Source organism: Sciurus carolinensis, chromosome 6 (genome assembly GCF_902686445.1).
Source record: "Sciurus carolinensis chromosome 6, mSciCar1.2, whole genome shotgun sequence".
Classification (NCBI taxonomy): domain Eukaryota; kingdom Metazoa; phylum Chordata; class Mammalia; order Rodentia; family Sciuridae; genus Sciurus; species Sciurus carolinensis.
The window spans coordinates 107277516-107298176 of record NC_062218.1 but is presented as its reverse complement, the minus strand read 5'-3'; the positions used below and the strand labels follow the sequence as shown (position 1 = coordinate 107298176).

Here is a 20661-nt window from a genome sequence, read left to right as displayed (position 1 = left end):
CTTTTCCCTCCCTCCCTCCCTTCTTTTCTTTTCTTTTCTTTTCTTTTCTTTTCTTTTCATTTCTTTTCTTTTCTTTTCTTTTCTTTTCTTTTCTTTTCTTTTCTTTTCTTTTCTTTTCTTTCTTTCTTTCTTTCTTTCTTTCTTTCTTTCTTTCTTTCTTTCTCTTTCTTTTCTTCCTTCCTTCCTTCCTTTCTTTCTGTTTCTTTTCTTCCTTCCTTCCTTCCTTCCTTCCTTCCTTCCTTCCTTCCTTCCTTCCTTTCTTTTCTTCCTTCCTCCCTCCCTCCCTCCCTCCCTCCCTCCCTCCCTCCCTCCCTCCTTTCTTTCTTTCTTTCTTTAAAACCCAGGAGTTCTTTACCACTGAGTTACATCCACAGCCCTTTATATTTTTTTATTTCGAGACAGGGTCTCATCAGTTGCTTAGGGTCTTGCTAAATTGCTGAGGCTGGCCTTGAATTTAGGATCCTCCTGCCTCTACCACCCAGTGGCTGGGATTACAGGCCTGTGTAATCCCAGTTTATGCATGTGTAATCCCAGTTTATTTTGGGATTTCTTGACCTCCATAACCATATGAGCTAGAATACATACCTCTCTGTATTCTTTTGGTTCTTTTCTCTGGAGAACTCTGACCAATTCTGAACTCCTGCCTCTGCCACATTGTTCCCTGACACCACAGAGTCAGTGATGGGTCCTACTAGTCAGCTAGGACTGCATAACAAGAACCACAGAGGTGGCTTTCAACACAGGACTGCATGGTCTCAGTGTGCTGGAGGCTGGATGTGCAAAGTCAAAGAGTTGGCAGGGCTGGCTCCTTCTAAGGCTGTGAGAAGGAAGCTGGCCAGGTCTCTTTCCCGGGTTCTCCGTGGTGTGTAGGTGGTCCTTGGTGCCTGCTTGTTGACTTGTTGACACGTCACTCCAGCCTTTGCCTTCATGTGTATTTGGCATTCTCCTGTGTGCATTTGTCTCCAAATTCCCTTCTCTCTCTCTCTCTCTTTCTCTCTTTTAATAAGGAAAACAGTCATATTGGATTAGGGACTCACTCTATTCTAACATGACTTCACCCTAACTAATTACATCTGCAAAAACCCTATTTCCAAATAAGGAAAAATTCTGAGGTGTTGGGGATTAGGATGTCAAAATATGGATTTATGGGGGCAGATGGACACGATTCAGCCTGAACGTGGTGATGGAGTGTTGCTGTGGACAAACCCATGTGGCTGTTCTTGTAGCAGCTGCAGTGAGAAAGCAGGGAAATGACCTTCGTCCAGAATCCTGGGTTTGTAGATTTTGTTTTTAGGCGGGGAGATCAATCCAACACGGGGTCACTTTATCCCTGAGCTATATCCCCAGTCCCTTTTAGTTTTCTATTCTGAGACAGGATTTTGTTAATTTTCTGAGTCTGGCCTTGAACTTGTGATCCTTTGGCTTCAGCTTCTGGAGTAGCTGGGATTAGAAGTGTGTGCCACAGTGTCTGGCCAGAAACCAGTTTTAGCACACAGGAATCTGCAGTAAAGAAGAATGAAGCCACTCTAGAGGCAGGTTGGTGTGATGCTGTGCCAAATACTCTATCTCTAATACCTTCTGCCCACCTTCCCAACCCTGGTCATTATATGGCAGCAAAATTTCATACCACTGAGCACATGAGCCTGGGGTACTAGAAATAGCAGTGTCTTCAGGAACCAGGAGATGGGCACTTGAGCCCTGGTCCTATCATTAACTGATGGGGTGATGGTGAATCAAACCTATCAGATGGACAGGAAGTCCCACCACACACAATGTGCTCACCACATTGTGATAGCAAGGCATTTACAGTCACTACCATACTTAGAGGCTGGTGCCATAATTGTAAATTATGTCTATCCCACCCAAATTTGTCAATTATTTCTTGCTATCTTGGGATTAGCTTCTTCTCATCCTGAGATTATTTTTAAAGCATTCATTTTAGTGGGGCCTGGTGTCACTTGTCTGTAATCCCAGCTACTTGGGAGGCTGAGGCAGGAAGATTGAAAATTTAAGGCCAATCTGTGGCAATTTAGCCAAACCCTGTCTCAAAAGGAAATGAAAAGGAATGATGATGTAGCTCAGTGAAAGAGTGCTCCTGCGTTCCATCCCCAGTTCCTTCCCCCGAAAGAATGATCAAAACAGCTGGTATGGCAGCACACATTTATAATCCCAGCGACCTGGGAGGCTGAGGCAGGAGGATCGCAAGTTCAAAGTCAGCCTCAGCAATTTAGCATGTCCCTAAGCAACTCGTCAAGATCCTGTCTCAAAATGAAAAATAAAAAGCCAGGGAACGTGGCTCAGTGGTTAAATGCTGCTGGGTTTCAATCTCTGGTGCATGCACACACACACACACAATCAAAAAATCAAAACAAAAGAGCAAAACAATAATCATCTTCTCCCAGCCATGACCAGTTTCCCACTGCCCCCATTTCCCTTGTCTGTGTCCCAAGTGTTGTGCTTTTGCGTAACCGAAACCCAGTGCTCAGTTTTGATGCTAGATGGTTTAGAAGGAACGGGACCAAGAGGCCGCACTCTCTACACCACTGTGCCACTGACTTGTTATGTGTCTGGGATCCTCAATACTCTATGAGCGTCAGGGTCATTACTCCCTGCCCACCGGCAGAGTCTGGGCAGGGCCCTGAAGGACAGTAGTGGAGGGATCATGCTGCATGGGGTTTGCTCTGCGAACTGTCTTTTGCTCATTTTCTGTTGTTAAGATGGGATCTTTCTATGTTGTCCAGATGGAACTGTTGATCCTCCAGGCTCAGCCTTCTGAGTAGCTGGGATTACAGGTGTGTGCCCCTGAACCCAGATGCTGCTCTTTCTCAAACAAATATGGCTGAGCATCTACTGTATAGAAAGCACCATGCTCAGCATCATGGTGATTAGAAAGGGAAGTCAGACCATTTCTGAAACAATTAAGGGAAGAAGTTAATACACCAAACCTCTTTTTTAGAGGAGAATGGAAACTTAATTTTCCTGGGTTCAGATCAAAAGGAAATTCATTAGACTAAGTGATTGTAAAATCCCTGGGAAGATGCAGCATCAGGCATGGCTGGATCTAGGGACTCAGTGTTTCTGGAATCTTTCTCCTCTGAGAATGGATTCTGGAGAATGAAAGATAGGAAAGAAGAAAGGAAGGAGGAGAGAGAAAGGGGGGGAAGAAAGATGTCATCTGCCAATGTGCCAGGAAGAATTATGCTACAAGGAAGACTGTTACGTGATATGTGATCTCTGTGAAGCACGCAGGACTTTAGAAGAGGGAGGAATTGATGCACTCATGCATCTGCTCATTTATTTATTCAGGTCTTAAACGGTCAACTATTCTGGGCTTTGCACTGAATGAGACCAGGTGCTCCTGAGATGAAGACCAAGTCTCTGCTCTCAGGAAGCTCCTGCCATTTATCAGAGAAAGCAAGTGGGTAGAAAGCCAGTTACGGATTTGTATCATGTTCCAGGGATGCACGGGGCATACTGAGAGCTCATTTCTTACTGGGAGATCTGGAATTCTTTTCTGTAGGTCCTGGGGTTGGATCCCAGGGTTTAGGCAAGCATTCTACCATTGAACTACATCCCTAGACTTAGGAAGATTTTTGGAAGCAGGTTATTAGGGACTCAGGGAAAATAGTAGGAAAGATCATTCAAAGCAAAGGAAACTGCACAGGCAAAAGCTCAAAGTCTGTATACAGAACTACTTGGAGGGTGATTGGGTGACAGGTTAAACTGGGCCGCTGGTTTTCACATTTGTGTAATAAAAGAGTTGGGTACCCTGCTACTGAGGAAGGGAAGGGCACATGCACACACACACACACACACACACACACACACACAGAGGCTGTGGCTGTCTCGTCTTGGAACAGGATTTAATTTACTTCTAAGTGGCCTTGCTGGCTCACGAAGGTGAGGACTTTCGGGCCCAGCTCCCAGAGAACAAAAGAGAATAAAAATGATCCACGTCATACTAGGTATTACGTTACACTTTAAAACAGTATTTATTTTTTGATAGATAATACCAGTACATTGTCACCATCAGAAACATACAAATGATATGCTGTGAAGAAAAGGTTCTTCCCATACCTATCCCTTAACTCACTTGCAAGAGGCTTTGAGTTTAAAATCCTGGTCAAAGAACCCCAAACCTTTGTGATCATAAACCACTGTCCTCAAACTACAATTTATTTAAATATATTTTTATTTTATGCTATTTAAAAAATAAATCATTAAAATTAGGAGTTATTTATAAAGTCTATAGAGTGCTATAATAATAATAATATATTCCTTTAACAAAAATAAAAAAACAGTAAAAAAGAAAGTAGAAAAGATAAAAAAGTAAAAATTGAAGTTCCTGTATTTTTCCTAAGCCCCAAATGAAGCCCCACTTTGGAAACCACTGACTTAGCCTTAAGAACGTGCAGAGCTGTGCTGGGGCTGTAGCTCAGTGGCAGAGCTCTTGCCTACCACGTGTGAGGCACTAGGTTCGATCCTTAGCGCCGCATAAAAATAAATAAAATATAGATATCGCAGGGCTGTGCTCAGGACTAGGGGCTGCATGTGTGTGTGTGTGTGCGCGCGCGCGCGCGCGGGTGCGCGGATGTACACGTGGTACTTGGGCGGGATGGAGCTGCTGTGAGAGCTGGTAGACTTGGGACACTGCAAAGGCTGTGTGGGGTTCCTTGAGTGGTGGAGACCTGGGCTGAGCTTGCAATGGAACCCTGAATAGGGATGGGGATGCGACTTTGTGGCAGATGGACTGGACCTTCAGCGTCTAGGCATGACAACTTGGCTGCAAGGGGGCGGGGAAACTTTCACCTTCATGAGGACCCCACGTCCCTGCTCCAGTCCCCACCCCTGCCTCCTTGAACAAGGATCTTAATTATAGGTGGACATGAAGATGGAGCCAGGCCCCTCACTCACTTTTTCTCAATGAGGGGAGAGTCACTAATCTTGGCTGCTAATGTGGGGGAATTCAATATGACATGTACAACGAGAATAAAATGACAATTATTTCTCTTCTTTCTTAATGTTTTTTTTTTTTTTTTTTTTGGTGGTACTGAGGATTGAACCCGGGGTTGCTTTACCACCAAACTACACCCCCCTCCAAGTCCTTTGTCTTTTTTATTTTGAGACAGGGTCTTGCTAAGTTGCTTAGGGCTTCATTAAGTTGTTGAGGCTGGCCTTGAATTTGCAAATCTGCTTCAGCCTCCCAAGCCCCTGGGATGACAGGTTTGCAGCACCACACCTGGCCATGATGATTATTTCTCTTAGAAATTGTTCTTATAAATTGTTCTTATTTGCCTTAGAACAAATTGACATTTGCTACCCATGTATGAAAGGGTTATGCCAGCAGAGGGAAGTTGTTAGAGATTATTTCCAACTGGGAGCAACCTGGTTAGTGGAATTATGGAAAAATCATTTTAATACCCCTTCTGGGCCCCGACTTTTCCTGTCCTTCCCCTGTGCTGCAAAGTCACCCTCCCTGCCCACATCTCCCTGACCCTCCTCAGCCGTTCCCCAGGACAGCTGGCTCACTCCAAGTCTTTGCAAACCACCCAGGACTGTTAAACAGATCCTATAATTAGACGCCAGGTTTCCTAAACGAAGTGAAAAATGTAACGTTACCCTCTGTTTGTTCACTGGATGCTCAGCTTATGTCCCATGACCCAGAGGAGCTGTGACCTTGGGTTTCCAAGAAGCCTTAATAAGGTAATGTTTATAAGGCTCTTAGCTTTACAACTCCACTGGAGTACAATTCTGTGAAATGAAGACAAGCTGTAATTCCAAGATGATCCCCTCCTCCTGAAGGGGGAGAATGTGGCTCCCTCAGGTGGTTCACAGAAAGCCCCAAGACTGGAAGTAAAGAAAGTGGGTTCTGACCCCAGCTCCACACCGGATTGCTATGTGATGTCTCCTTCCCTCTCTGGACTTATGTTGGGCATTGTTTGAAAGGGCTTTTCCGGCTCTGACGTTCTACAGGTGATTTCTTTGTCTACCACTGAGTTTTATCTCAAGCAAGGATTCTTTTCCAAATTCCACCTTTCTTCTTTAGACTTCTCAAAAGGAGCTGATGATGAAATTTGAACTGCATAGATCTAGTCTGGGGTTGGAATAATGCATAGATACTCCTTTTCTTTTCTCTTTTTGCGGGGAGGGTATTGGGGATTGAACCCAGGGGTACTTAATCACTGAGCCACCTCCCCAGCCCTTTTTTGTATTTTATTTTGAGACAGGTCTTACTGAATTGCTACAGGCCTTTCTAAGTGGCTGAGGCTGGCTTTGGACTCATGATCCTCCTGCCTCAGCCTCCTGAGCTGCTGGCATTACAAGTGTGCACCACAGTGCTTGGTAGATACTTCTTCATCTGCCTCAGTTTTCAACCCCTGAGGGCCTCTCCCATGAGATAAAATGCATAAAAAATAATACATAAATGACTAGTGGAAATAAAACTGTTGAACATGAGGACCTGCAGTCGCCCTGTCTGGAGATGGCTGCACCACATGTGCTTGTCACATTATAGGCCAACATCATCGGAACTGACCCCGCGCTCTTCCTATGAACCAGACTCCGTGTCAAGGGTTTATGCCCATCCTCAGCCTCCCAGCAAACCGGTGAGGCAGGTCCTTTATCATTAGTTTCTCATTTAACAGATGAGATACTGACAATTAAGAGATGAAAGAGACAGTCACAGTGGCTCAAACTTGTTATCCTGGTTGACTTGGGCTGCAGCAAGAGGATCACAAGTTCAAGGCCAGCCTGGCAACTTAACGAGACCCTGTCTCAAAATAAAAAAATAAAAATAAAAAGGGTTTGGGATGTAGCTCAAATTTACCAGGAGGAAGCATGTGGTTGGAGTAGAGATTGCAGAACCCACCCTTGACCTCTGCAGATCTGCTGCAACGCCTGTAGAACGTTACGATGCCTCTTCCATCTCTGTGGCCCTGCACCATTCTGAGGACAGTGCACGACCTGCCAGCCCACACGGGACATGTAGCATGGGTGGTAAGGACACCTTTGCTGGGCTGAGCCCCCTAGATTTGAGGGTTGCTTGTTGCTGCAGCAGAACTTGGTCTGTCTCGACTTGACATTGTTTGCCATGGTCAAAGGGAGCGGCTTTGCGCTGTCTATTCTCAGAGAGTCAATTTGCAGCCAGCAGAAGGAAGGAGCAGGAACATTTAAAGCCATCACTAAAAACCCCAGCAATATTTAATAGGAGTCTCATTCAGAAGCCAGCAAAATACTCCTGGTGAGCCCGTGGAGCTCAAGAGTGAGAGAAGTGGTTCATGGACTGAGAAGGTTTGTAAGTGATTCTGGAAAGCCAGCTCTGGAGTTGGGATAGTGGGATGCAGAACAAGGGAATCTCAGTATGGAAGACAAAAGCTTTGAACATAGCTGTGTGAGTCAGACTGAGGGCCAACAATCCTCATTTTTTTCCAAGCTCACAGTCCTGGGGAGAAGAAGATCAAGGTCAGCCTGACCCCACCAATCTCTCCAGAGCCAACTCAGAAAGCGTGTCCCTCTGGCACAAAGCCCTCTCACCAGACACATTCCCTGGGATGTGACTTTGTGCATAGAGCCAGGTGGCCATGACTGCAATAACTTGACTGGCCTGTGGTCCTAACCACTCTGACCACACCAACCCAGCTCTAACCACTGCCCTTTATAATGCTCCTTAACTCTCCCCAAGGTGGGGCAAAGGTTAGGGTAGCTGGTGGCCAAAAGTGATCTGGGGACCCAGTCTTTCATCCCAAACTCAGTCCCTTTTTTCCTCGCTGCGTGAGGAAGATCATGGGCAGATTATTTTCCTTCACAGGCCCTCTTTCCTCTTTTGGAATATCTTCATATTCATAGGGTTGACTCGTGGAGTAAACTGCTTCCTGTACTGTAGAGTATCCACACGTGAGGAGTATCACTTGTCAGCAGGCGATTGATGCCAGCCTCTGCCTGGGCCGTGGCTGGAGCCTTGAAGCTGCCTCTAACACTGGAGCAGTTCTGGAGGCTTCTTTCCTGGGAACCGGACCTTGGAAATGGTCAGATTCCACACTAGCCGTTTCTTCCTCTTTCCTCACAATATTTATGAGAACTGACCTTCCAATGGAAATTTGGCAAGATTTCATATTCTGGAGACATTGTACCTTCCTCCACATGCCCTGAGGGCCAAGGTCATGGGCTTCCCAGAAGATGTAGCAGTTCCCACGAATGCAGACGGTACAGAGGACTGAGGGGAGGGGGACAGCAAGAGTCCCAGAGCTGCAGGTTGGTCCTGAAGTTATCACTATTGTCATTTCCCCCATCCTTCGCTAGAAAGCAAGCTCAGGAACGTGTATCCCCATTGCCTAGAACAGTGCAGGTTCAAGGAGGTGCTCAATATATATTTTTAAGGGAAGTGAATGGACCCCTTCAAGAGCTCTAAGAGGTGCTTCACGGCCCATAGGCCAACGCCCTGTCGTGACTCACAGACACTGAGGGAGCACACTGGGCAGGGTATTTAGCCACCACTGGGGCTGCTGCTCAACACTGTGCCCTCACAGGTCCAGGCCAAGAGACCAGCTTCTGCAGGGAGGCCAGGGTCAGGAGTTATGGAAGACTTGAGGGCTTAGGTGTTTTCCGGTGTTGAGAGAATGGGGACAGAGACCTTAGCTATGGCCATGAAGGCCCCTTGCTCAAGGGTGATAGAATGTGTCTCAGAGTTTCTGCTTGTCCCCCAAGTGGTGGTCATGAGTAGCCCTCACAGTGTCCTTCAGCAAGTGCTGCCCTGGTCATGCTGGTCCCAGGCTCCCTGGCCAGGTGCTGAGATGTACATCTGAGAATAAGGCATGTTGGCAGCCTGGAGCTCGCTCCTTCCAGGGCAGTCCATTTTATTCCTGGGCAGCTCTGGCAGCTGGAAGGTTCTCAAATTGAACTGTAGCTCTCTCTCCATGGCTCTTCAAAACAATAACCAAACAAAACACACATATTCAAGATACCTTCCACAAATTCACACACGGATATTCAACCAAACAACCACAGTCAAAACAGCACCATCTGAGCCTGTAACAGAAGCGAGCATGCAAGGCCCACTTGGCAAGCACCATCAGCCTCAGTGTGGTGTTCAGGGCACAGGCCTTGGGACCCGCGCTGCAGAAGCCAGTACTGGTGCCCCACCAGGCCTGGCCCCCAGACTCCCCTCCTGACAGCAGCCAGGGCCTGAAGGTAACATTTCTCATGCTGTCTGTCCTTTTATGTCCTTCTGCTGGAAGGTGGGGCCTCCTGTCCCACATAGACACAGACCTACCCAGCGAAAGGAGGGGCTGACAGCTTTGGGAGAAATGTCAGGATTCTGGATCTTGTAAATCCAGACGTCCTGTAAACTCTGACCAGAGTATAAACATCCCCTGGGACTGAAGGGAGGATGTGCTGGTGGGCAGGGGGCCCGGCGCCTCAGCTGCCCTCGGGACAGGCTGTTTATTCCATGTCTCTCACCAGCTCCCTCTGGCTTCTTCCTGTCCCAGGTGAAGCCAGGCAGGACAGCACCACATGGGGCCTGAGGCCTTGGACAGATCTGGACCTGGGTCTCGAAGCTGAAAGGGAACTTATTTTTAAAGCCCAAGAAGCCCAACCCTTCCCCTCACAGTGCTCCCAACTGGTGTTCTGCCCTGTGCTGAAACTCGTGGACTCATGGGCGCTCACTCCTTCCAAGGTAGTCTGGTCCATTCCTGGGCAGCTCTGGCAGCTGGAAGGTTCTCGAATTGAACTGACTAGAATTGTCTGTGCCACTTGATTGGGCAGAACTAAGAATAATACGAACAACTAAACAAGAGTGAGGTCATTCACTGAGCGACCACCCTGTGCCAGGCAGTTTACAAGGTCTTGTGACGTCACCCTTTGAGGCCTAGACTCAGGGAGGTTAGGTCACTTGTCCAAGGTGACTCTGCTGCTAAGTGGCAGGGCTGGGATGCAGGCCACTCTGGGTGGAAGTCTGTGCATTAAATATTAGTCTAAACTGGCTCCTCACAAAATCAAAGAACAAAAATAGCACCAATACCCACCAAAATACCACACCACGAACACAGGCACACATAAAACCAAACCGGATTACAATAAAAATAGCCCGAACTGGTCAAATAGTAGATATCTTATGTAAAATGGAATATGTGTTCTAGAAAGGAGTGATCTCCCTAGACTGAAGGGAATATCCAGCCAAGACCTTTTAGAGGAGTTCCTGCACTGGAAGGGCCTGCATGAGGCACCCCCTGCTTCTGGTGGTCTGTGGTGAGGAGTGTTAATGGGTACTAGGTTCAGTGTTGGGTCTGTCTGCAACCCGGAAGCACTTGGCATCTTCATGGCTGGATACGGGCAGAAGGGTGGTCTTGGCACTGTCCCCAGAGAGCCCTGCCCCAGCTCACTTCCTTGACTGCCCCCTGTGCCTGGCCTGGGCAGAGGGTCCCTCTGCACATTTGGGGGGCCGCCCATTCACCCAGGCCTTTCCCTTTTTTGAGAACTGGGAGCTAGCTGGCTGGGACTGTTCCCACCAACAATGTTCCCGTCCAGGGAGCTTAAAATAGCCCCTCTTGGCTGGGGCTCTGGAGTGAGCAGTGAGGCAGGCATTTGTGCAAATATGGGCCTGGAAGAAAGACTTCTACCCAGGAGGGAGGGTGGGCGGCATGGCAGAGGAGCCAGGACCTCCTGGGGGGATGTGCCTTCCTGGCCGCAGTCAGCAAAAGGCGTCTGCTAGTCGCCTCCTGCCTCCCGCCTCCCCAACCTTACTGGGTCCACTTGGGCAAGGTTTTACAGCAAACCCCTCAGGTCCTTCTGGTCAACTGAGCTCCAGGGTGGGCCCACTGATAGAGGTCTCTGCATTCTTCCACTGGCTCTAGCCTCCTCCCTACCTATCTCATAATGCCCTTCCTACCTAGGAACACTCCAGAAGCATCCTTGAAGGCCACTGACGAAGCTACCATTGATTGGTCATCACTTTTTCCAGGTACTTGAACATGCATCATCTCCTTTGATCCTTGCAATAAACCAGTTGTTATTATTTACCTTTTTTTGGTGGTGCTGGGGATTGAACCCAGGGCCTTACATATATTAGGCAGGTAATCTACCACTGAACTACATCCCCAGGCCCAAGAACATGTTGTTATTAACTTCACTGAGCAGAAGAAATGAAGGTTCTGAGAAGTCAAGTAACTTTCCCAAGGTCACACAGCTGTGAGCGGGTAGGGACAGTACTGAGACTCAGGTCTGTTAACCTGAGGATGCTGAACACACCATACCTCCACCAGGGCTGCACCTTCTTCTCTGGGTTCCTACTGCTCTGGCCTCTCACCCTTCATCCTGGATTATCATCCCGTATTAGAGTCGGTTTGATTTAATGTATCAGTATTTAGTGAGTCTTTTCCACATGCCAGAAATGCTGTGGCTGTGGGGTCCACAAATTAGGGAGGGGGCTGTCAGACTCTCCTCCACTCCCCAGTACTACAACTTGGCCTTGGGTTAGTGAACTCCTGAACTTGCAGGATCAAGGGTGTTTGAAGATGTTGGGGAAGGTGGTCATTCTCAATGGCCAGTGGACCTGTGGGATAGCCTTCCCTTCTGGCTGCAGTGCCCACGGCAGGGAACAGCTGGTACAGGGGCAAACTTGCCTTGCATATTCTGGGACTTTGGGCAGGTGATTAAGTAAGCTTCTGAACTTCACTTTCAAACCCAAGTCATAATTTTTAGGATGAAGTAGGGCCCAAGTCCCCCGACAGAGCCTTTGGGAAAATTTAAAGAGAGAACACACATGAAGGAGTCAGCTCGGTGCCTGGTGGACAGTAGGTGGATATTAAGCAGAAACTGTTATTACTGCTAGTTACTTTCTGAGGGTCATGGTGTGCAGGTGCCAAATACTGAGGGCCTAAGCACAGCAAATGCTCAAAGTAAAGGGGATCACTCACTTGGCAAGCACCCTGGCTGGCCGTGTCCTTCCTGCTCTGACGTGGGAGCTGGTCCTCATCTGCAGTAGGGCCCCTAGGGAAGCCATGGTCAGGCACAGGGCACCTACCCTCTAGCTCATTTCCTCATTTTCAGCTCCAGGGCCCATTCTAGGCTAAAGAGAAGAGGCGGCTGGCTGACTTGGAAGTTCCACCAGGGTGTGCAGCCCTCTGGGGCTGTCTGGCTTTCTGGTGGCGCCACCTGGTGGTGAGTGCTGCATTGCTCCTGGAGAAGCTTGGAGCAAACAGCCTCTCAGGAACACCCACTGCTCACCCATTCACCACAGTTCCTTCCCTGGCACATACTGTCCACCTCCTGTGCCTCAAGAGCAAGGAGCCCAGCCTCCGATGAGAAACCCCGGTTCCCATGTCCTCTCAGGCCTGGCTCTGGCCTCTGGGGCTGGGTCCCATGGCCTGTCATTGTTCACACTCAGGACTTCTCTAAGGGAAGTTGATCCTTTGACGATTTCTCAAAGCCAAGCCTGGAGGAAGAGACTCTTTCCTGACCTGAGATGGCCCAGGACTGGGAAGTCCAGTGATAGTCCTGGGCACGTGTCTGGGAACCCATGGTGAGGGGTCTGTGCCCCAGAAGTACTGACCTAGTTCTTTGACGCCCTCTAGACCAGCAAGGAGGCCCAGCCTGGCCCAGAGCTGTTGATAGGAACTTTGAGAGGGAGGAGAAGTGAATAAAATTAGCAGACTAGGTCTGTACCCGGCTCTGCACAGACACACCGTGTGATCCTGGGCAAGGCCTTCCCTCCTGTAGTAAAGTGGGTAGAAGGAGCTGGATGAAGGGTGAGGATGCCTGTAGCTCCCAGACCAGGATCATGTTAAAATGCAGATTCCTAGCTGGGCGCAGTGGCGCACACCTGTAATCCTAGCGACTCAGGACGCTGAAGCAGGAGGATAGTGAGTTCAAAGCCAGCCTCAGCAATAGTGAGGTGCTAAACAACTCAGTGGGACCTGTCTCTAAATCAAATACAAAATAGGGCTGGGGATGTGGCTCAGTGGTTGAATGCCCCTGAGTTCAATCCCCAGTACCTCCCCTCCAAAAATGCAGATTCCTGGGTCTCCTACATCAGAATCTCCAGGCTGGGACCCTGGAATCTCTATTAACAGACACAGCAGCTGGGTGCTGGGGAGGCTGCTGGGTTCTGGCTTTGGAAGGCAGAATTAAGGGCTGTGTGTTCCAGCAGGTAAGGAGACTGGGGGCTTCGGGGGTCATGAAATGCAGAGGAACTCCCGGACCCTGTACCCATCTTTCAATTTCCCTACCTTCATGTGGATACCGGAGGGGTCTCCCAGCTGCATGCTTACGGGACCCTGAGAGGGGTAGTAAAGAATACAACCAGGATGCCTCCTTTGCCCACTCAGGTTAGTCCTTTCGTTTGTTCAAAGGACAGTGGCAGAGGGATTGGGACAGCCAGGGCTGGGGGTGGGGGGCCTTGTTGCCCAAGGAGGTGTTTTCAGAGTCTCCCTCCCTCTGGAGTTTCCAACGACAGAACAGAGCCCTGTCTAGTATTTGACCAAATATGGTGGTATCTCTCGAAGGGCTGGAGCCCCAGCCAGCTTCTCAGTTATGCTGTGGAAACCTGCCCTGGACAGATTAATCTTGTGACATTCAGGAGTGCTTCTTGCTCAGCCTTCTTCTCCTCGCCAATTTCTGTAAATGGCCAAGATGGGCCCTCGGCAAGACAGGGCAGTGTTGGCGGTCTGTCCCAGGGGCCTTCCCCGTGTTCTTCTGTGTGGGTTTGCTCGCTCGCTCACATTCACCTGGCCCATTCCCTCCAGATGAGAGAACTTGGCATGTGAGTCCAGGACCTGGGGACTCTGGGGTCACCTGAACTCATGAAATTGTGGCCTGAATATGGGAGAACTCTAGCTCTCTCAGCCAGGAGGGTGGGCCAGAAGGTCAGAAGGCAGTTGTTAATAAAAACCATGCCAGCTCTAATGCTAATCAGAACAGCTAATGTTTATAATCATAGTCATGAAATCACTTTATAATAATATTTTTTTATTGAGCACTTACTATGTTCCAGGCTCTGTGCCAGCTATTTAACATGGATTATTTCCATGGGATAGATGCTATGATTATTCCCATTTGAGAGATGTGGGAACTGAGGCTCAGAAAGATTTCAGGGAGGAATCTCCAGGTCACTGTCTCTTCTTGGGCATAACTCCCATTTTACAGAGAAGGGAACTGAGGCTGAGAGATAAGGGGACTCACAAGCAGCCACCCAGGGGAGGCCCAGGGTTAGAGACCTTCCACACACGAGGGGAGTGCTGTGTCAGGAAGGCCAGAACAATCAACCATAAAGTCCTCGTGGATCTGCCACCAGCCTGCGTGAAGCACCCACACTCAGAAACACATTCATAGTGGGCTGGAATTGTGCAGAAAATATCCCAAAATAAACAGTGTGGGGTGAGGGATCAAGTTCTGCATCAGAACCAGGCACAGACCCCAGCTCTGTCCCTGCTGACTCACTGTGCGACACTGGGCAAACCTCCTCTTGGAGCAGGCCTCAGTTTCCCTGCCACCTGAGGCTGGCAGAGACCGAGGGCCTGAGGCGGTTTCCCTGGGAGATAGGGCCGTGTCCCGCTCTTGGCCAGCACTCTCCGAGAACATTTGCTGTCTTGACCAACCAACAGCCCGTCCCTCCTCCACCCTCACCCCCTTGCCATCCCCAAAGCAAACGAAGCTGATTGTCTTAGCTGGCCCTGTGGGTGCTGGCCGGGCGGCCAGCCGCAGGCCACAGGCGGAGGTGCCACCAGCCAGAGCCCTGCCAGACACACAGGGCATTGTCCCTTGGTCAACAGCCCTTGGGCACCTCAGCCCGGCTCCTGGCCTGCCCCCACACACCTCACCGCCTGCCACTGTGCTAGGCCCAGCCAGCTGGGGGCCCAAGGCTCCAGCTGATGATGAGCCCACCCACCCACCCACTCCCCCGGCAGCCCCCTGTAGAGCTATAATTGCTGCGCTCCATCCTGTTGCTGCCATTCTCTCCACAGCGGCATCTGGGGTTCCAGGCGGGCAGCAGCTGCAGGCCGCTGACGGCCCGGGATGGACTGGCCACACAACCTGGTACGTGGCGCTCCCCTGCCCCACCCCCACCCGGAGGGCCTGCATGCTTTCTTATTTCTTTCCTATTGATTAATGACCGCCGCTGTTTGGCTTGGACTCTGCAGAGGTGAGCTCTCCCTCTGTCCTCCCCTCCAGGACTGGAGAGAAACAGAGCTGGGCTCAGAGCCTGCAGCCATGGCTGGTCGCTCGGCTCCTGCTCAGGGTTCAGCCTCTCCACACTGAAGTTCTTTCAGGCAGAGGCATCCAGGGAGAGCCTGGCAAACTCAGCCACTGGGGGTTTTTCCAGGCCTGGGATCCGGGCAGGCTGTGTGACCTTGGGCAAGTCCTTCTGTTTCTATCCCATCTGGAAAGTGAGGGAGGGGGCTTTGAGTCTCCTCTGGGCTTCTCTGAGTGGAGAGCTAAGGTTAGGAATGCCACGTGAGAAACTCAGATGAGAGAGCCTATTGTTAGAGAGACATTTTTCTGCCCCAGAATCTAGGACCAAAAGAAGAATTTAGTGACTTGAATCTCTGAAGATTTTTTGCCAGGAAACGGGTCCACCAGGAGGGCCTGTGCGGAGACGTGCTTCCAAGGGTCCAGCCTTGTTGCATAGGCTGGATGGATCAGGCCTGGGTCCTGTGGGCGGGGGGAGGGGTGCAGGGAAGATGTGGGGCCTGACTAGATCCAGGCAAGAGCTGAGACTCCCCAGAGGTCAGTCTGTTCTGGAAGCTCTGCTGCCCCACCCAGGTTCTGTTGGCTTGCTTCTCTCTGGCTTCCAAGGGAGGCTGGTTCTTCTGCATAAGACAGGCTTTCCTGCTGTGCTGAGGGAGAAGTGGGCAGCAGAGGGCCAGGCTGGCCATGAGTGGGGTGGGATGGGGCGGGTTGTACAGGGGTCCTTGAGAAGGAGGCCTGTGGGAGTCCTAGCCTGGGACTGGCTCATCCCCCCAGTTCACCCTGTGCCCCCTTCCTGCCACACACTCTCCTTCAGCCGGTATCCTTTCAGCAAAGCTCTTAACCTGCTCAGACTTTCTCTCTTGCTCTCCCCCACCCGGAAGAGTTTTCGACTCCCTCTGCCCATGTCTGCCTTCCTCTCGTGCTACAAGCACCCCCTGAGTCCCCTGTCCAGGAAAGCTTGGTGGGGCTGCTTCTCTGGCACAAGCTGAGAGGAACCCTGCCCTTCTCCAGCCACCCCTGCACAGGCCCATTACTGCACTTGACATTAGCATTGTTTTTCCTTCTGGATTGAGGACTGTCACCACACAAGGGCAGGGGTGGTGGCGTCATCCATTCACTCAGCAAGTGCTCCCTGAATACCTAAGCACCTAGCACTATGCAGACGCAAAGGACCAGACTGACACAATACCCTTGGGGAGTCTGTGCTCAGTGGCGAACCAGCAGATAAAAGCATCACACATACAAATGTAAGGTGACAGTCATGCAAGTGACTCATGAGTTATGAGAGCCAAGGAAGTCCAGAGGCATCCCTGAGGTGGTGACACTAGATCCCACATGTGGGGGTGCAAAGGGCTTTAGAAGGAAGGAAAGAGGCAGAACTCTGTAGACAGAGGCCTGTGCAAAGTCCCTGTGGCCGGAGGGAAGAAGGCCAGTACAGAGACAGAAGGCTGAGACTGGAGCACAAACATGAGAGGAAGCAGGGAGAGTCCTGGGAGTACCCTAAGGGCAATGGGAATGGTTCTAGTGGGAGGTGACATTATCAAATTTGCATTTCGAACAGCTATCCTTGGCCACAGTGTGGAGAAATTGATTGGAAGAACCAGAGGGGCATCGGGAAGCCCAGCTAAGGGACTGTGGAGATGTCCAGGCCAGGACAGTGCTGCAGATAGAAGTGGATGGGTGGGAAGATTTTTCCGAGGTGCCCTATTTTTAGGACTTCAAGATGAGGGGTGGGAGAGGGAGATGTGACTGGTGCCCATCTCAGAGTGCTGTGCACAGCAAGCACCTGCAAACGTGGGACCAGGTCAGGGCATGGTAGGCCCCTGCAGAGACCTTTCCTCTTCCATCTCCTCCCCTTGGGCCCGGAGAGACTTGATGCTCCCAATGTTGACCAGTGGCCTTCCTCCCCAGCTGCTCCTTCTGGTCATCTCCATCTTCCTGGGGCTGGGCCAGCCTAGGAACCCCAAAGGCAAGAGGAAGGGACAAGGGCGGCCTGGGACCCTGGCCCCTGGTCCTCACCAGATGCCACTCGACCTGGTGTCCCGGGTGAAGCCCTACGCCCGAATGGAGGAGTATGAGAGGAACCTTGGCGAGATGGTGGCCCAGCTCAGAAACAGCTCTGAGCCAGTCAAGAGGAAGTGTGAGGTCAACCTGCAGCTCTGGCTGTCCAACAAGAGGAGCCTGTCTCCCTGGGGCTACAGGTAGGTGGCGGGCAGCAGCAGGCCAGATTTCTATTGGAGGGTGGGGACATTTGCCAATAACCCAGTCATTGAAATGGTCAAAGCTTTGGATACAAAAGTCTGAAGTCTGGGTTTGAATCCTGGCCTCACTAGCTGTGAGGCTTTGGGCCAGTTGGTTAGTCTTTCTGGGCCTCAGTTTCCCGGGTTGTAATGGAGACGATAGTAGTACCCACATTGTGGGCTTGTTGTGGGCATATCCATACACAGCACTGCCCTTATGTCCCAGCTGAAGGGCCTGCAAGGCCTTCCCCAGATGTCACTGTGTCCGGCAGTGGCATGCCTGGTACACAATTGTCAGTGGCTGTGTTGCTGCTGGGTCCATGCCGACCTCTTATGCCAGATGGGGACCTCCCTAGTGGTGCATCAGGATTGCCTAAGGGTTTCCATGCCCCAGGCTATCACAGTGTCCAGGACTCAGGCCCAGAACATGGTATAGTATATATCTACATGTGACTAGGACGCACAGCCAGGTTTTGACTTGGGAATCGACCCTGCTGCCCTGATTCTTACCTTGGTTAGAGCCCCACTTCCTAGCTCAGTGCCTGCACACAGAAGGGACCAATGAAATGTGTTGAGTGAATATAAAGAAACAGGCTGGTCCTCAGGGTCCTCTCTCACAAAGATTTTCCAGTCACACAGCTTACATTCTGAGACCCTAGGATAGACTTCTGACTTCTGTGATGGTATAAAATCTCATATAGTAGCCACTGGCCTCAGGCGGCTACTGAGCAATTGGAATGTGGCCAATGAGCCTGAAGAACTAATTTTGATTGATTTCAATGTAAGTTGGCACATGTGGCCAGTGGCTATTGGATAGTGCAATCCTGGAATAGGACTATATTGGGTGGGTCAGTAAGGATCCTCCCGAACATGACTTCCCTCACTGTACTGTACCTGTGAATCACTCAGGGAGCTTGTAGGCTCTGGTCCATGGGGTCCTGTGTTCCTAACAAGGTCCCTAGCACAATGCTGGAGCTGCATGTTCGTAGGTCTAGTTTGCCCATGTTTCCACCCCTGCTTAGCAGAAGCAGCAATTGAGGCACAGCAGAAAGGTCACAGCAAGTTCATGCTAGGTTCCATGACAGCACCAGGAGAGGACTTGGGACTCATCTATTCTATGCAACAAACTCTTAAAAAGTCTAGGACAGGCAGGGCATGGTGGCACACTCATATAATCCCAGCAACCTGGGAGGCTGAGGCAGGAGGATCGCAAGTTCAAAGCCAGCCTCAGCAGATTAGCAAGGCACTTAGCAACTCAGGAGACCCCGTCTAAAAATAAAATAAAAAAGGGCTCGGGGTGTGGCTCAATGGTTAGGAACCCCTGGGTTCAACTCCCAGTACCACTCCCCCCCCCCAAAAAAAAAAAGTCTAGGACAGAAGTACTCACATGGTGAATCTGCAATACATGCGTTGAACAAGTGGGGACTGTCTGAAGTGCACCCAGGAGCCCTGATTCCTCTTCTTTGATGTGTTCCCATTTTATTTCTGTAGATTAAGTTCCTCCCAAATATAAAAATAGGGTGGGGAGGCAGAAGGGAGCCCTTAGACTTCTCTATAGTCCTCATAGCACAACCTAGTACAGGGATGAGTGTCTTGCTGGGTGTAAGAAGCTAGTGACCTTGATCTGGATAACTGGATAACTGGACAACTTCCAGGCGTGTGATTTGCCTTCCTTCCTTCTGGGATCCTCACCAGGAACATGGAGCTGTTGAGTGAAAATAAAGAAACAGGCTGGTCCTCAGGGTCCTCTCTCACAAAGATTTTCCAGTCACACAGCTTACATTCTGAGACCCTAGGATAGACTTCTGACTTCTGTGATGGTATAAAATCTCATATAGTAGCCACTGGCCTCAGGTGGCTACTGAGCAATTGGAATGTGGCCAATGAGCCTGAAGAACTAATTTTGACTGATTTCAATGTAAGTTGGCACATGTGGCCAGTGGCCTTCCAGCGCAGCACAATCTTGCGGTAGGAATCAAAACTTTGGTGAGGGCAGGCAGGCACCGTGGTGGCTTTTAATCCCAGCAACTTTGGAGGCTGAGACAGGAGGATTGTGAGGCCAGCCTCAGCAATTCAGCAAGTCCAAATTTTAAAATAAAATAAAATAAAGGGCTGGGGATGTAGCTCAGTGGCAAAGCACCTCTGGGTTCAATCCCTACCCAAACAAACAAAAGCAGCAACAAAAGTGAAGGCAGGGACTTGGGGAGGGACTTCATTTGCTCACTTGTGACCACGCCTTCACCTCGAGCTCTCTCCCACTCGCTCCCGCAGCATCAACCACGACCCGAGCCGCATTCCCGCTGACCTGCCCGAAGCTCGGTGCCTGTGTCTGGGCTGCGTGAACCCCTTCACCATGCAGGAGGACCGCAGCATGGTGAGCGTGCCGGTGTTCAGCCAGGTGCCAGTGCGCCGGCGCCTCTGCCCGCCCCCGCCGCGAGCCGGGCCTTGTCGCCAGCGCCCGGTCATGGAGACCATAGCTGTGGGCTGCACCTGCATCTTCTGAGCCTCCAGGACCCAGAAAGCAGGCGGGCTGCCGGAGACGGCCTCCCTGCACCTGGTGCCAAGCAAGGCTGGTGAAAAGTAAATGCTGTCCTCTGTAAAACAAGACTTTGGGTTTGCTGCTTGTGGCTCTAAACCAAAACTGGGATGGGGCTTGGCCATCCCTGGGAGGCCTATTTCAATTCAATATGAAGGAGGATTTTCCATCACTCTGATTCCTTAACTCTGAGATAGGCTATTAAACATGCTGCATTCGAGCTGGACCTGGTGACACTTTGCCTGTAAATCTGAGACTCAGGAGGCTGAGGCAGGAGGATCCCAAGTTCCAGGTCAGCCTCAGCAATTTAGCAAGGTCTAAGGAACTTAGTGAGACCCTGTCTCAAAATAAAAAATAAAAATTAAGAGCTGGGGATATAGCTCAGTGGTAAAGTGTTCCTTGGGTTCAAGCCACAGTGTCAAAAAAAAAAAAAAAAAAAAAAAAACCACAAAACAAAACAAAACAAAAAACAAAACCCCAAAAACAAAACAACAGCAGCAACAACAACAATAGCAACAACAAAAAACCCCATACACAAAAACAAAACGCAAAACAACAACAACAAAATACCTTCATCTCTATCACTTAGGACAGTGTCATGCTTCCTTTAATTCAGTATTATAAGCCCATATTCCACCTATAGTATTGAAACTTGGTTGACATAAACCGATATAGGAATTAACAGCTAATTCTATCAAAATC

The 20661-nt window shown here is 50.0% G+C and overlaps 1 protein-coding gene across 8 annotated transcripts in view; it reads left to right on the top strand.

The window, feature by feature from the left end:
- Il17b (interleukin 17B) overlaps nt 1–20231 on the top strand; it is a 42868-nt gene extending 22637 nt beyond the window's left edge. For 5 of the 8 annotated variants that reach the window (XM_047555623.1, XM_047555621.1, XM_047555619.1 and 2 more), the window contains 4 exons: nt 10890–10957; nt 14958–15030; nt 17095–17384; nt 19695–20231. In XM_047555623.1, the coding sequence (XP_047411579.1) occupies nt 15010–15030; nt 17095–17384; nt 19695–19926 (543 nt within the window). In that variant the 5' untranslated portion in view covers nt 10890–10957; nt 14958–15009 and the 3' untranslated portion in view covers nt 19927–20231. Of the gene's footprint in view, nt 1–10889; nt 10958–13081; nt 13145–13183; nt 13323–14957; nt 15031–17094; nt 17385–19694 lie in introns of those variants that run through there. The other 3 variants (XM_047555624.1, XM_047555625.1, XM_047555626.1) reach the window with 3 other exon arrangements.
- The last annotated feature ends 430 nt before the right edge of the window (nt 20232–20661 follow it).